Source organism: Elephas maximus, chromosome 11, assembly GCF_024166365.1.
Source record: "Elephas maximus indicus isolate mEleMax1 chromosome 11, mEleMax1 primary haplotype, whole genome shotgun sequence".
Classification (NCBI taxonomy): Eukaryota; Metazoa; Chordata; class Mammalia; order Proboscidea; family Elephantidae; genus Elephas; species Elephas maximus.
Genome location: NC_064829.1, coordinates 97,701,494 through 97,717,910, shown reverse-complemented (window position 1 = coordinate 97,717,910; position 16,417 = coordinate 97,701,494). Strand labels below are relative to the sequence as shown.

The 16,417-nt window shown below is 55.8% G+C and overlaps 1 protein-coding gene across 4 annotated transcripts in view; it reads right to left on the bottom strand.

Moving 5' to 3' along the window:
* The window catches only part of SHANK1 (SH3 and multiple ankyrin repeat domains 1), a 65,814-nt gene extending 53,601 nt beyond the window's left edge, over window positions 1-12,213 (bottom strand). For 3 of the 4 annotated variants that reach the window (XM_049901554.1, XM_049901557.1, XM_049901558.1), the window contains exons 1-7: window positions 9,391-9,776; window positions 8,989-9,192; window positions 8,397-8,468; window positions 6,370-6,478; window positions 6,091-6,242; window positions 1,072-1,239; window positions 518-634 (exon numbers count right to left, since the gene is read on the bottom strand). In XM_049901554.1, coding sequence (XP_049757511.1) covers window positions 518-634; window positions 1,072-1,239; window positions 6,091-6,242; window positions 6,370-6,478; window positions 8,397-8,468; window positions 8,989-9,192; window positions 9,391-9,645 — 1,077 coding nt within the window. In that variant the 5' untranslated portion in view covers window positions 9,646-9,776. Of the gene's footprint in view, window positions 1-517; window positions 635-1,071; window positions 1,240-6,090; window positions 6,243-6,369; window positions 6,479-8,396; window positions 8,469-8,988; window positions 9,193-9,390; window positions 9,777-12,161 lie in introns of those variants that run through there. The other variant, XM_049901555.1, reaches the window with a different exon arrangement.
* Between the last annotated feature and the right edge of the window lie 4,204 nt (window positions 12,214-16,417).

Here is a 16,417-nt window from a genome sequence, read left to right as displayed (position 1 = left end):
TCCTGCTCATCTTTCAGCTCTTAGCACAGGTGGTGGTCCATCCTCCAGGAAGCTCTCTTTACCCCCACCCCCAGGTGCAAGCCCAAGTCCAGGATTAGGCTCCCACAGGGACCTGGGTTCCCTGGGATTTGGCTCTGAACACTCTGGATTGTAGTGGCATCATTTGTGGCCTGACCCCTGCTAGACCACAAGCACCCCAGGGGGAAAGAGCTGTCCATCTTGCTCACCACTTAATCCCCAGTACCCAGCTCAGGGCCTGACACAGGGAAGGCGCTCAGTAAATATTTGTTGAATGCATGAGTGAATGAATGAATGAGAACAGTGAAGGAGCTCAGTAAATATTTGTTGAATGCATGCATGTGTTCTCAAATGAATGAATGAGAATAATAAAGGAGCTCAGTAAATATTTGTTGAATGCATGAACGAATGAACGTATGAGAACAGTGAAGGAACAGAAGGTGGGGAGGTGGCTGAGGGTGGGCACGTGGGCCCCTGGGGCAGGCACTGCCAGGCAGACCTTGTTGTAGAGGGCGCAGATATGCAGTGCTGTGTTCCCCGAGGCGTTCTGGGCTCCGGGCTCAGCCCCATAGAAGAGCAGGTGTTCCAGGTGCTGGGAGTGACCCCGCTGGCAGGCCTGGGGAAGGGGGGACAGTGAGGAGAGGAGGTCCGATTCAGACCCAAGTGTGAGTCCTCCCTGGACTTCCAGGGCCAGAAGTCAGTCTATGTCCTCTGCTCTGAGTCCAGGAAGCCCCCATTCACTTCCCCGTCTCCTTTCAGTCCCTTTTCCTGCTTAAGGACCCAGATGGTCAGTTTTACAAGTTCAATCATTCCAAGGCCCAGGTGTCCACCCATCTCGGGGATTAAGGTATCCACCCCCTTAGGGTCCCTGTGTTTACACCCTCATCTTCTTCCTCTTTGGAGATCATGCTACCCCCACCCTCTGTGAGGACCCAACCATCCGGATCTCTAGCCCCTTGGACTTTAGTGACCAACACCAGGGTCCCTGTCTCCCGCCTCCCTCAGAGCCCAGGCCCCCTCAGCTTCCAGCCCCTCTGGCCCATTCGGGAGCACCTGGTGGATCTCCTGCCAGCCGTTCTCATCAGCGATGCCCAGCTGGGCTCTGTTGTACAGTAGCAGCTCACAGCAGCGAGGGTCGCCCCCCACCATAGCCGTGTGGAACAGAGGGGTCAGCCCCCGGCGGTCCTTGTAGTTGGGGGAGCCCCCAAGGTCCAGAAGTGCCTAGGAAGGGGTAGAGGGTCCAGGAGAAAAAAGATGACAGTCATGGGGGAGAGGTGGGGGTAGGGGTCCTGGGTCCCCACATCAGCCAATGGTGGTCTCGGTTCTACCATTACTCCCTTGTGTGACCTTGAGCGGAGTCTTTAAGACTCAGGTCTTGTACTGAAATGGAGGCCAGGGATGGGGTGGGAGCGGGGTGGATTAACCAGCAAGCAAGGTACGCGCACAGGCTTACATTAAGCAAGGTACGCACCAGGCTTACTTGTGTTTACTAACTAGTCTATAGAGCACAGTTTCACATGGGTTTCACCACATTTAACCCAGGTGAAATTGTACACTACAGATTAGTAAGTAAGCACAAGTAAGCCTGTGCATACCTTGCTTATTGGGTAATCCGTCCCTGGGCAGAAGGAGAGATTCAGAGTCAGGGGTGTGGCGAGGAGAAGATGGGGAAGCAGGGCCTGCCTCCCCCACTTCCAAGCCTCTCCCATCCCCTGTGAACAGTAAGGGGGCTGGGGAGAGGCATCCAGAGGCCCCTCTCACTCTCATATCCTGCTCCAACCTTCCCCCCATGGGTGACTTGGATGAGCCATTGAAGGACCTGAAGCCTCAGCAGCCTTGACTGGCCACCTACTCTGCAGGGTGATTGTAGGGGACGAATGAAAGACAAAAGCCTAGAAACAATATGGTCTCTGGTCAAGTAGGAGCTGTTACTAGGACAAGGATCCCCAAGATTGGCACAGAGGAGGAAGAATCCTGAGAGGGCAAGTTGAGTTAATGGAAGTATTGGATGAGCCCAACTGGGGCTGGGGGCTTGGGGACAGGGAGTGGTCACACATACAGGAAAGCACACATGGGAGGCTGACAGCGTGAAGAATTATTAGGAGAGAGTGTTAGCAGTAGCGCTAACATTCCTCGAGGATGGGAACATCCCACATCTGTGCTGTCCAATATGGCGGCCATGTGCAGATACTGAGCTCTTGGAATGTGGCAAGTGGGCCTGAGGAACTGAGTTTTTAATTTTATTTCATTTTAATAACTTTAAATTTCAATAGCCCTACCACAATAGATGGACCCTCATAGAATAGGAGAAAAATGTGAAACAGAACCTCAAATTCCTTAATTAAAAACAAAACAAAACAAAAACAGACCTACTGGACTGGTTGAGATTGGAGGACTCCCGAGACTATTGCCCTGAGATACCCTTCGAACCCTGAACTGAAACTAACCCCTGAGGTCACCCTGTAGCTAAATAACAGATTGGCTCAAAAAATAATGAATATTACCCAGAAGTACTGTGCTCCTTTAAAAAATCATCTATGTGAGACCAAACAGTCAACAATTACTTTAAAACAAAGAGGAGAGTGTAAGGGGGCAGGGAAAGTAGATTAATGGAAACGGAACAACCAGAACGGAAAAAAAGAGAATGGTCACACGTCGTGAAGAATGTAACCAATGTCACTGGAACAACTTTGTGTAGAAACTGTTGAATGGGAACCTAAACTGCCTTCACCAAAAATACAACATTATTAAAAATTTGTTTTCAATAGCCACACATGGCTAGTGGCTATTGTATTGGCCAATATAGGTCTGGAGTCTTGGGGGAGGGTTTGTGAGCAGGATCTGTGTGTGATCCTAGGTGTTATGTGCAATGCAGCTACGTAAAGAGAGTCTGTTGATTCCAGAGGAATAAAGCAGATCTCTGTGCTTGACTGCATTGGGGGTTCTTCAAGAGGGATTAACTCATCTATCCTGAGACCAGAAGAACTAGATGGTGTCCAGCTACCACCAAGAACTGTTCTGACCAGGGACACAATATACGGTTCTGGGTAGAATGGGAGAAAAATGTAGAACAAACCTCAAATTCTTAAAAAAGACTTACTGGAATGGTAGAGGCTAGAAGATCCTCCAAGACTATCGCCCTGAGATACCCTTTAAACTTGGAACTGAATTCACTGCCAGCAGTCACCTTTCAGTCAAACAATAGGTTGACTCACAAAATAAACAATATCACCTGTGAGTACTGTGTGCCTTTAAATAATCTTCTCTCTGAAACCAAATGGTCAATATTTACCATAAAGCAAAGATAAGAAGGTAAGAGGAGGAAGAGAAGCTAGATTAATGAAAACAGAACAACCAGAATGGAAACAATGAGAATGCTGACACTTTGTGAAAAATGCAACCAATGTCACCGAACAATATGTACAGAAATTATTAAATAGGAACCTAATTTGCTTTGTAAACTTTCACAAAAAATACAATCAAAAAAAAAAAAAAAAAAGAGAGAGATTTCAGTTTGAGGAAGGGAGGAAAGGGTTCATTAATTGGGAGCATTTAGGAGCTAGGATGGTTATCAACAGCCGGGTATTTCGGGGGCAGTCTAGTCTGGCACATGTATGAAGAGGGGACAAATGACCTGAGCTGTGGGAGAGGAAGGATCTTTTTAAACAAGACTGCGTGCAAGCTGACTCTGTGTATTCTGTGGGTGTATGGGGTTTGTAAGGAGCCAAGATGGTGCAATGGTTAAGCGCTCGACTGCCAACCTAAAGGTTTATGGTTTAAACCCACCCAGCTGTACTATGGAAGAAAAGACCTGACAATCTGCTTCCAAAAAGATTACAGCCAAGAAAACCCTAGTGGACAGTTCTACTCTGTGACACCTGGGGTCGCCATAAATCAGAATCAACTCGACAGCAGCTAACAACATGAAGTTTGTAAAGTCCCTAGGTAGCACAGACAGTTTGCCCTTGACTGCTACCCTAAAGGTTGGTGGTTCAAAATCACTCAGCCATACCGAGGAAGACAGGCCTGCAATCTGTTTCCATAAAGACTAAAACCTGCTATCGTTGAGTTGATTGCAACTTGTACTAACCCTATAGGACAGAGTAGAGCTGCTCCACAGGGTTTCCAAGGCCGTAAATCTTTATAGGAGCAGACTGCCACATCTTTCTCCTGCGAAGTGGCTGGTAGCGTAGTACCGCCAACCTTTTGGTTACCAGCCTAGCATTTAACCACTGCACCACCAGGGCTCCTTTCCTATAAAGATTAAACCAAAAAAAACAAAAAACAAACCCATTGCCATCAAGTCGCCTGCGACTCACAGCAACCCTATAGAACATAGTTGAAGTGCCCCATAGGGTTTCCAAGGAGTGCCTGGTGGATTCAAACTGCTGACCTTTTGCTTAGCAGCCGTAGCTGTTAACCACTATGCCACCAGGGTTTCCCTATAAAGATCACAGCCAAGAAAGCCCTATGGAGCCCAGTTCTCTTCTGCACACATGGAGTCGCCATGAGTCAGAATCAACTTGATGACAACTCACAACAACATGCGGTTTGTATATTTGGGAAAGTGAGGGATATAGACTGCACTTGGGGACTGTATTGAGGAGAGGAATGTATCTGCATGTGAGAGAAGAGGGAGTGTATTTGGGGGATGAGAGGGGGCTGGGTTTGGAAGCACAGATGTTGGGATGTGTGAGGCCAGTGTCTGGGGTATGCACGGAGGGTCAATATCTGGGGACACAGAAGGAAGCTCACTCTGTATTTAAGGGCATATGAGAAGGATAAGGTCTTGGCTCCTAACTGAAAGCCTGGCAGTTCGAATCCACCAAATGGCTCCATGGGAGGAAGATCTGGTCATGTGTTCTCATAAAGATTACAGGCTAAAAAACCCAATGGGGTGGTTTTACTTTGTCACATGGGGTCACTATGAGTTGGAATGGACTTGACCACACTTAATGACAATGAGGAGGGTCTGCACCCCAGGCAGAGAGAGGTAGGGTGTCTGTGTTGAGTTAGGTTAGAGAGAGTGGAGAAATTCCAGGGGAGAAGGCTGTGACCTGGGGGTGTGAGTGAGAGGACATGATCTACCAGGGGGTGGAGGAGAAAGTCCGTGAGGGTCAACTGTAGCCAAGAGGGACCCCAGGAAGGTGGGTGCACCTGTGGGCCTGGGAGAGGGTCTCTGATTCAGCTGGAGAAGTGACAAGGACTGTGTATTTGGCAGTTCCTGGGTGGGGCAAATGGTTCGAACCCACTCAGAGTTGCCTCAGAAGAAAGGCCTGGAGAACTAATTCTGAAAATCAGCTATTGCAAAACTTATGGAGCAGAGTTCTACTCGGACATGCGTGGGTCGCCGGGAGACGGAGTCGATTTCATGGCAACTGCGCAACTGGTTGTAGCTGATGTGTTACTCGCTGAGTAGTGTGAATTGTTAACACACTCCTCTGCTAACTGAAAGGTCGGAGGTTTAAGCCCATCCAGGGGCTTTTTGGAAGAAAGGCCTGGTGATCTACCTCCAAAATCCAGCCACTGAAAACTCTGTGGAGCACAGTTCTGCTCTGACACACACCGGTCACCCTAAGTCGGAGTCAACGGGAGAGCAACTGATGCAGCTATTTGGCAGTCTGTGGAAAGGGACTTTGTGCAGGGGACATGAAGAAGGACTATTTTCAACCTAAAAGAAAGAGCTGAGGTTCGAGAAATAGCAAAGCAAAAGTGGAAAAGGGAAGAGGGGTCTGGGAGGCAGACAGGAGGGTCTCGGGAGTAAGGAGGGAAAGGAAGGTAAGAGGAAGAGTCTGGGGCGATTAGCTTTTGGAGATCAGGGAAGTCACAGGGATGTAAACTGAGGGTTGGGGAGCAAGGTACTGTGGAGTAGACATGCTGGGGTGGGGGGTGATCCTTGATTTGGTTGAGATTTGAGGGGATGGGATTGGAAGTACTACAGGGTGTGTCTGAAACGGCCCCTACACAGAGAGAAACTAGGTGTCAGGGCCACAGGCCAAGGGCAGGGGAAGTGGTCCATGGTAAGGGGGGCGGGTCTCTGGGATAGGACGTCTGGGGGTCTTGCAGCCTCACCGTGAGAGCAAGGCAATGGCGTGCGCACGCGGCTTTGTGCAGCGCCGTCATGCCATCCCGCGCCCGGAAGTCGATGTGGGCCCCGCCCAGGCACAGGGTTCGAATCACCTCCACGGAGCCTTCGGTCTGCGCAGCTAGCGTCAAAGGGGTCTCTGGGGGGTGGGGAAGCCCAGTCACACGCAGCCCTCATTCCCCAGACCCCATGTTCTCAGCTCCTCAGTTTTCCGCCCACACTGTCTGCTCCCCTGGCCTCTCTCCAAGCTCCGGCCCCCTACCCACCTCCCGAATCCGAGTCATGATAATTGGGGTCCAGCCCCTTGTCCAGCAGCCGTGCCACCTTGTCGGACGTCCCGAGCTGCACATACTCCAGGAACTTCTTCAACCCCGTCTGAGCCACGGACAAAGAGAGAAGACAGGGAAAGGTTGGCTGTTCAAATCCACCGAGAGACACCTCGGAAGAAAGGCCTGGCTATCTACTTCTGAAAATTCAGCCACTGAAAACCCTATAGGGACCAGTTCTACTCTGACACCCATGGGGTCGCCATGAGTTGGAATTGACTCCACTGCAACCAACCACAAGAACAACGGGCATCGCCATGGGATGGAGATACACTTCGAGCAACAGAGGTCATTTAAAATGTGGTTATTTGGCAGTCTATGGAAAGGGGCTCTGTACCGGGGACATGAATAGGGCATATAGAGGGACTATTTTCAACCAAAAAAAAAAAAAAAAGAACTGGGGTTTGTGAAAGAGCCAGGCAAAGGAGGAAAGGGAGAGAGAAGGCAAGGAAGGAGAAGAACAGCAACCCCATTGGACTGGGGGTTGGGGGGTGGGCTCTAGTAGTTACCTTAAGAAAAGAGAAATCATTTTATTGAAATTAATTTTAACCGTCTCTGGTATTTAACTTCAATGGTTAAGCCCTTGGCTGCTAAAGGAAAGGTTGCGTTGTTCGAACCCACCGGCCGCCTTCAGGAGAAAAATGTGGTAGTCTGCTTCCGTAAACATTTACAGCCTTGGAAACCCTGTGGGGCAGTTCTACTCTGTCCTGTAGGGTCACTATGGGTTGGAATCCACTCCATGGCAATGGGTTTGGTATTCAATCCAAAATGTCACTATTTGAACATGTCATCCATATAAAAATTGTTAATATCCTATTAACATAAGATAAGGTTTTAAAAAAATCAAACCCTTTGCCGTCCAGTTAATTCCAACTCATAGAGACCCTATAGGACAGAGTAGAACTGCCCCATAGAGTTTCCAAGGAGTTTCCAAGGACTCAAACTGCCGACCTTTTGGTTAGCAGCTGTAGCACTTAACCACTACACCACCAGGATTTCCAAGATAAGGTTACATTTTCTTTTTGGTACTAAGTCTCTGAAAGCCAGAGTGTGTTGGACACTCCGTTGGGACCTGCCACATTGGGAGTGGTTCTCTCATTGGCAGAAATGAAACATTTAGGAGAACGAACAGTTGAAATGTGTGGTATGGTGGGAGTGGAGTGGGGGGCTTTGGATGATCACAGGGTCTTTCTTTGTGAATGTCAATACTCTTTTACATCACCTCTGACCAAAGGAGTCCCCCTATCCCACATCTTCCTAGCTCTTAGGAGATCAGGGGAGTTGCAGGGAACATAAGTCGAGGATTGGGGGACAACATACTGGAGGATGGATATGGCTAGGGGTGGGGGAGTGAGACTTGGACTTGGTGAGATTTGGGAGATGGGGTTGGGGGATGCAGAGTATGTCTGAAATGGGCCCTAAGCATGGAGAAACTGGGTGTCAGAGTCACAAGCCAAGGACAGGGAAAGGAGCCTGAACAGGAGAACTTGGAGGAGATGAGAAAGGCAAGTCAAAGGGTGGACAAAATGGGAGCCAGGTGATATGGGACTGGGCAGGGGGATGAAGGGTGGAATGAGGAATTAAGAAGGGGCTCTGAGAAGCCTCGGTAGCACAGTGGTTAAAGCGCTCAGCTGCAAACCTAAAGTTCAGCTGTTTGAAGCCAGGAGCTAGTCCGTAGGGGAAATTATGTGGCAGTCAGCTTCCACAAAGATTTACAGCCTTGGAAACCCTATGCGGCAGTTCTACTCTGTCCTATAGGGTCACTATGACTCGAAATCGGGTATGATGGGGAGAAGGGGGGGCTTTGGGTTATCCCAAATGGCATGGGGCATCCCAAGTTAAGTGGGGGGCCCTGGAAAAGGAATAGGTGGGTTGAGGAATATGGAAGGTTGTTGGGAAGGCGTGGAGAGTTGGGGAGAGGGTCTGGGGAGGGGCATGGGGAATAAATCCCAGCTTTGTTCTCTCACCTTCGTGTGCAACTTGGCCAGCTGCTTCTCATCCAGGTTGGTCTGTTTGTACACTCGGGTCTTGTATCGAAACTGAGGCCAGGGGCAGGGTGGGAGGAGAGACACAGAGACTCAGAATCAGGAGCCTGGGGAGGAGAAGATGGGGGAGCAGGGCCTGCCCCATGCTTCCGGGCCCCTTCTGAGCCAGCGGTCAGCTCAGGGTTGAGAGGAAGGATGTGAAACTGCCATGGAACCTTAGCTGGGCGGACAGAGGGGTGGTAGCTGGCTTTTCTGAGAGTGCCAGGCTGTTGTGGGGTATGTACACTGCAGCCTCTATCATGAAGAAGTAGGAGTCTGCAGTGAATGTTCTAGAATGCTTATCATGTGCAAGACCTTTTACATCTATCCGCTTCCCTGTAATTGGGAGGCCCCCATTCTATCTGGTGGGTTAGGAGAAGCTTAGGGTGGGGAAGGGACTTGCCCAAGGCCACTGAGATCTGAAATCACCCACTAGGTTTCCCCTAGGTCTTGGATAAAATGGAGGAGAGGGTAGATGTGTTGGGGGACACTCCTCGTGTTGTCAGCAAAGGGCGTGGGGAACTGTGGGCCTCACCTCCAGGTAGGGCACCCCCTTCTCGAAGGACTGGGGGTACTCGCGCAGCAACCTCTCCTCCTCCAGGAAGTTGGCGTCACGGCCCGAGGTGGCCGGCTGGAACAGGCCGTAGTTGAGCACGTCCTGCAAGCTCTCGCTCAGGGCACAGAGCACCTGCTGCTTGGCTGTCCAGATGGTGGCATCGGGGTTGAAGCGCAGGCATTTCTGGTGGGGGAGGGGATAGGCCAGGAAGAGGGTGTGTCAGGGGCCAGGGAGGAGCCTGAGGTGGGTTGGGAGGAGATGAAGGGCTGGGGGAGGGCGATGATGGTACTGAAGGCAGGAGGGGGACAAAGGGGCTTCCTGGGAGGGCACCCAGGATCAGAGGTCCACCCATGTCCCCCTGTCCTCCCCGCGGTCACTCACCGTCTGGTGCAGATCCGGGATGCCTATCCTGAAGACCATCATGCTGAAGTGAGCGTCGTCGGGGACAGACATGGAGCGGCCCTGGAGGCCTCGCACTGAGGCCAGACTACCAGGTGCCCCGCTGCCCCGGCCCCGGGTCCCCCGGGGGCCTCTCCCGGGCCCGTCTGGGGAGCTGTCGGACTCTGAGCCCCCCTCGGGACACTCGCTGGCACTGTGGCGTTCCTCGTCCTCGCTGGACGCGGGGCTGTGGGGCATCGTGGGGCCACGGGGCGACGGGGGGTGGCAGCATCACAGGCGGCTGCGGGGGCCAAGGGAAGCCGTCAGACTAGGAGCCTGGGACCCCTCAGAGGACCCGGGACCAGCGGCCACGGGCGCACCTCATTGCATATATCTGCCGGCAGGAAGTAGGCTGGGCACACCCCCAGACACTCCGCCCCTCGGCCGCCTCCGCACGCGCACGCACACGCACACACCCCCAGCCCGGCCACGCTCCCAGCACATGTCTCCTTCCCTGCCCTTGGCCTTCCTCGCAGCCCCCCGCCCCCCTGCGCCCCACTTTGCCGCTGACCCAGCGTCGCTGTGTCCCAGAAACCGCAGAATCACCGCGGGAGCTACTGGCCCACTTTGTCAGGCCACAGAAAAGGCAGCTAAAATTAGCAGAGGACAGACAGGTGGACTGAGCGGCCGGCATCCTGCCCTCCTGGCCCTGGCCTGGCCCCTCACCCTGGGCCCTCCCTTCCTCTTCTCCTGGGGAGCTGGGGGGAGGCTGAGGCTGCGAGGTAGTAAGGGAGAGACGGAGATGCTGGCAGCCTGGGGCGGGAGGAGCGGGTGCTGGAGCAGGTGGGGCTGGTGACTCCACAGGCGTGTGGCTGCCAGCGTGTGTGTGCACAGAGCTGTTAAGGGATTGACCGTCCCAGGAAAGCAAGTGGGCACCGAGATGGGGTGTCACAGGGCAGGGCATCGTGAGTGGGCTGTTCCTGAGGGAATCACCAGAGGTGGCCTAGGGAGGTAGTTGGGAGTATCCTGAAAGGGCGTGCGGGTGGGCGAGAGGCTGACCCCGGGAAGACCAGAGATGTGGTGGCCTGGATCGGTGTCGGGCGGCTGCGGGTGACCTATGGGTCTGTTCCAGGACTAGCGCTGCTGGCGGGTGGATTGGCATGGACTGGTACTGGTGGCTCCACTCTGTGGGGGGGTTGGAGGGCTGGTAGGGAGACTAAGAAGTGGGGTGAGGGTCTGGGGACTGGGCTGGGAGGCCATCTGCAACCCCCCGCTGTTCTTCCTGAGGTGGCCTTATAAGGATGGGTCCCAAGTGGGGTCCTCTTCCCCCATGTTCTCCCCCACTCCCACCCCAGCACCGGAAACCAGGATGTCTGGTCTGGTCCCTCCCCCCCACGCCAGGCCCAGCTCCTGCACGGTTGCCATGGAGATGGGAAGCAGTGGAGGGTACTGCTGACTTTGGGGGAGTGGGGATGGGCTGAGGGGTGGGGGAGGGAAGACAAAATGTGTATGGGGGGCAGGAGAGTTCCAAGAGCCAAGGCGAGCGAGCATCTAAGCACCAGCCGGCCAACCCCTCCCCCACGAGGGGCCAGCGCTTCGTAGCCCCCTCCCCCTCCAGGTACCCAACAGCGCTGCTCCACCCTGCCCTTCCGGGGACCCCGGTCTCCTTCTAACCCTTCTCCCGGCGCTCACCCAACGTCCCACCTCCGGCCCTGGGGCCCCGCAGCCACTCCCCCTTGACTGACCCTGGCTGACCCTCAGCTTCAGTTCAGCACTAAGGAGGTGACTGAGTGGATGAAAGGAGAGCCGGCCCTGGCCCCCCGCGCGCGCGGCTGTCCCCAAGCCCCTGGACCAGCGCCGGCCCCTCCCCCTCAGGCCCCGAGGGAGGGAGCGGGCACACTCCGCCGGGGCGGCATGAATCAAACGCTCCTCGGCTAAGAATAGCTGGCACGCAGCTGGTACCGAGACGGGCTGAGGAATCGGCAAGGGGGGTGGAGAAGAGGAGAGAGGGGGTGCCCTGGGAGGCTGCGAGGGGACGGGGGGCTGCTGGCGGGGCCCGAGAGCCGGCCCGGGAGAATGAATGGAGGCGGGGAGAGGCGGGGAGAAGGCACTGGGGCTCAGGCCGAGACACTGGTGGGGGAGAGCTCTGGCCGGAGAGAGGGGGCGGGGGCACCGGGAACGGGACTCGGGGGCGGGAGGCGAGGGGGCGCGCCGGCCGGTGGAGCAAGGAACAGAGACGGGGTGGGGGTGGCGGGAGCATGGGGAGGGGTGGAGAGGGGATAGGAGGCGCCTGGAAAGAGAAGCAGGAGTGTGAGAGGGTCGAAGGGGGCGAAGAGACAAAGGCCGAGACCCCTCGCCGAGGTGGGAATTGGGATGATCTGGAGAGGGCCTTGAGCTGTGGGACCGCAGGAGGGGGCTAGGAGCCCATGTGGTCCAGGGTGGGTGAGGCGGGGGAGTGGCCGGCAGGGCCAGGAGGCGGGCACGGCAATCGAGCCCATGGCCCTGGAGCACCGGGAGGCGGGTTCGGGCTGGGGGCGCTGCTGGCGGGATATAGGGGTGCATCTTCCCAGCCCGGCTGTCATCTGGGACGGGACACGGGGGACTGGGGCATAACCCACTTTGGCGTCGCCCGGGTAACGCTCCCCTCCTCACCTACACCCCACACCCAGGCCCCGGAGCCCGGCGCGCGGCCAAGGACATTCGGGGCGCCCCTGCCTCCTCCCTCAGCCTTAGCCCCCCCGTTCACCCAAACCCCGGATCCCCGGCCCCCTTACCTGCCTGGCGGGGCTGCAGAGTCCCGGTCGGCGGCGCCCGTGGCCCCTCCCCCCTCCCCCCACCCCCCACCCCCCCGGAGACGGGGGACCCTCAGGCCATGCCCCACCGCCCCGGAGGGCGAGCGGGCCCGGGGAGGGGGCGGGCGGGGGCCGGGGGGGAGGGCGAGGGGGCCGAGAACCTCACCCCCCCCCGCGGACCGGGCTTGGCCATCCGCAGAGCGCCCCCCCTTCCGCCGCGGCCGCCGCGCCCCTCCTCGCCGGCCCCCGGCTCGGTCCGGCCCGCTCCGGGCGCCGCGTCTCCGCCTGTCTTCCTCCTCCTCTTCCTCGGGCCGCCGCCGCCGCCGCCCGCTCCGCGCCTCTTCTGCCTCCCTTCTCGCTCTCTCGCTCTCGCTGTCTCTCCCTCACCCTGTCTCTTTCTCTCCCTCCCTCTCTCCCTCCCTCCCCTTCCTCCGCCCTCTCCCCTCCCTCCGGGAGCCGGCGGAGGAGACATCGCCCCTCCCTGCGCCCCCAAACCTCGCCCATCCCCCCCACCGCTGGCTCCACCCCCTCTCCAAGCCCTCCCCCCCACTCCTCCCTGCCACCGGGTCCCCATACCCTGACTCCACCCCCACTGGCTTCCATACCCCGAAAACGGGCCCCACCCCCCTGGGGTACCCCATGCACACCCCAGGGCAGCCCCTTCCCAGAGCGCCGCTCACCCCCTCTAAGCACGGTCGGGTGCAATAAATATTTGTTGCTGAGATCTACACCCCAAATTGGATTATGAGGGTTGTAGATCCCTGTCCCCTTCTCCCCAAACACACACACACCCCTTCTACGGGAACACAGGGCACATGTGGACACACCTGGTGGCATACTTGAACACAGGCACAGCAGGGGGCCCCCAGGCAGACATCCCACTTAGACAAGCCCTGCAGGGCATGCACACCCAAACACAATGCACCTGGGTGCACCTTACCCAAACCCACCCAGCTTGAACACAGGCATATCAGCTCATGGGCCACGGCAAACCTGCTGCCTGTGCGCACGCACATGTAATCCCCCATTCCTCACAGCGCAAATCGCCACATTCATGCCCAGATCTGCAGCCCGAAACAGGAGGCACCCAGCTGTAAGGGATGGATGCATGCATTCCCAGCTCACTCATTCCCCACCTGTCACTCAGGTACTTACGCACACACGAATTCAGATGCCCACCACAGCCATGGCCTAGCTCCCCTTCGTGACAATATAGCTGACATTTACAGAGACCTTCCTGTGTGCCAGGCTCTGGGTTAACTCATCTACTCCTCACACAACCCTATGGGTGAGGAAATTTGATCATCCCCATTTTATAGAAGGGGAAACTGAGACTCAGAGAGACCAAGTAACTTGCCTGAGGTCACACAGCTAGGCAGAGGTGGTGCCAAGCAGGCTGGCTCTAAAGCTGTCACTCAACCACTAGTCCATCCTGCCTGGCACACACGTAGTTGCACATTCTCATTCATCCCATGCATATACAGACATATCCAGCTCGCATGTGCACACATGCACACAGCACACATAGTGTATGCAGATAGCTCATTCATGCCCAGAACACACCCACAGGCACAGGGCAGGTGTCAGAGGGCAGTGAGTGCACGTCCTGGGGGCCCAGGCTGCCACCTGTCTCCCCAGCCCCAACAGGACCTCCAAGGCCACCAGCTTGAGCACAGGCACCTACAGTTCCAGGCACCCTCTGGGTGTACCTACAGCTACAAGCACTCCAGAGTTCCCCCCCCCCCAACCACCACCACCATGAGCTAGAGCAGAAAGACCTGCTTTTGATGCACACCCGGCCCAGGTGGTGAGCAGCTGGGCCTGGGGAGAGAACAGCTGCCCGTGTTGGTGCCAGCAGTGAAAGAGGTTGCACAGCTCTCTACAGTTTACAAGGCCTTTCCCGGCCTATGCAGGGGTTCTGGGCCCTGAGAGGCTGGGGCTCTAGTGAGCAGCCTACCAAGGTCACACTGCCCTTTGCTGTGTAGCAAGCTTTCTTGGAAAACCGAAGGCTGGATGTGTTCATTTCCAAGGCCCCTCCTGGGGCTCCCGGCAGCTGAGGGCAGATGCCCTGCTCTTGCTCAGAGCCAGAAACCTTGGCTAGCTGCCGCCATGCTGGTGACCTCCAGAAGGCCACAATCTCCCCTCCCTGAGCCTCGGTTTCGTCCTTTGACAAGTGGGCCCCGTGATCCCTGGCTAGGGTGCTCCATGCTTGTTGGCAAAACCAGCTCAGCCGTGGCTGGGGAAGCCCTGGATGACTCACCAGGCCTGGCTGGAGCAGGCTTGGCCTCTCCACCTCCTCCCCCACTGCCACCGCCACCTACTACAGGAGACTCGGGGTGTCACCTGAACAGCCCATCTGCGACCTTGGGTGTGTCAAGTCCAGTCTAATGCAGGCAGCCTGGCTCCTCGGAGCCCTGATGGTTCCCCAGTTCCTTGGCTTTAGCTGTGGGGCTCAGAGGGGCCAAGAGGGGGGTGGGAGGGAGGCTAGGGAGACTGACCTTTGGTCAAGCTCTTACCCTGCCAGGAAACACAGCCTCAGGATGCTTCCCCAGACCCCCAATTTTAACCAGCTTACAGCCCCTGAGCTATTCTGGAACAGTTAAACCAGCTGCTGCAGAGCCCAGTCTGACTCATGGAGACCCCAGGGCGTCAGAGTAGAACTGTGCTCTGTAGGGTTTTCAATAGCTGCGGTCTTTTGGACATAGATTCCCAGGTCTTTCTTCCAACGTGTCTCTGGGTGGACTTGAACCTCTGACCTTCTGGTTAGCAGCCAAGTGCATTAGCTGTTTGCACCACCTAGGGACTCCTCTGAAAAAACAAGACCGGGGTGCCCTCAAGTTGATTCTGACTCACGGAGACCCCAGGACACCCCAGACACAGAAACAACTTGTGGAGGGGAAGTTTCTTTAAATGAGGTGGGCAGAAAAACTGAAACCCAACCCACTGCTGCTGAGTCGGTTCCAATTCACGGCAGCCCCCTGGGGTACTGGGTAGAGCTGAGCTCCTAGGGTTTTCTTGGCTGTAAGATTTATGGAAGCAGATCACCAGGCCTTTCTTCCAAATCACCTTTGGGTGGATTCAAACTGTCACCTTCAATTAGTGTTGTTTTGTTAGGTGCCATGGAGTCAATTCTGACTCTTAGTGACCCCGTTGACAGAGTAGAACTGCCCCATAGGGTTTCCTAAGCTGTGTCTCTCATGGAGCCGCTAGGTGGGTTCAAACCGTCAACCTTTCGGTTAGCAGCTGAGCACTTAACTGTTGCACCACCAGGGCAGTAGTAGTCACATTGAAACCCAAACCATTTGCACCATGCAGGGACCTAAGGTGGGCAGAAAGCCCTCAACAATGAGAAGAAATTGGGCAAAGAGCGTGTAGGAGGAGGCAATGGCTGGCACAAAGGCTCTGGAGTGGGGGTGAACTTGGCATTCTGTAAATAGCAGAGACCAGTGTGGCTGGAGCTGGGGGGTGAGGGGAGGGGAGATGGTGCAAAGGGTTCATCCTCCCCAGCTCAGCCAGGCTAGCCAGGCTGGGTTTGGCTCCACTCCTGCATCTGATGGGAAGCTGGGGGCGCAGGGGAGTGGGGAGTGACGTGATCTGACTTACTGGTGGGAAAGATTGCTCTGGCTGCGGCAAGCATCGTGGATTGGAGGGGCTCTGGAGGAAGGAGGGGGAGAGCAGGGAGGAGGCGACTGCAGTGGTCCAGGCAGGAGACAGGCACCTTGCCAAATGCTCAGAGCTCTCCATGAGCCCAGCATCTCCTCCACCTTCTGAAGGAACCTGTCCTGACCCTACCTTTCCCTGCTTGCTCCCTCCTCCACCCCCACCTCCTCTACTACCCCTCAGCCCCAGCCTCTCACCAAGTGGGACTGTCTGTCCAAGTCCACTTGTCCGTGAGCAGCTGGAGTACCCAGCACGGCCTGGCCCGGGTCTGGTCTGCAGGAGGCATTCAGTAAAATGTGGTAAATGAACCCTGGGACACATATGTGTCCCCACAGGCATAACTCACCCACATACACGCACCTGGGACAAGGGCTTGGAGGGTGGGAATAGGAGATTTGAGGGCAGGAATCACCCTGGAGCCTGAGACTGGTTGGAGAGATCTCTCTCTTGGGATGTGTGGGCGATGGTGGCTGGGGGTAATAACAACCTTAGCTGAAACCCCTTCCTCAGGAATGGCTGGGGGTGGGAGAGAGGGGAAGGGGACAGGGCCAAACCATTGCCTGGTCCTGAGGGGCCCT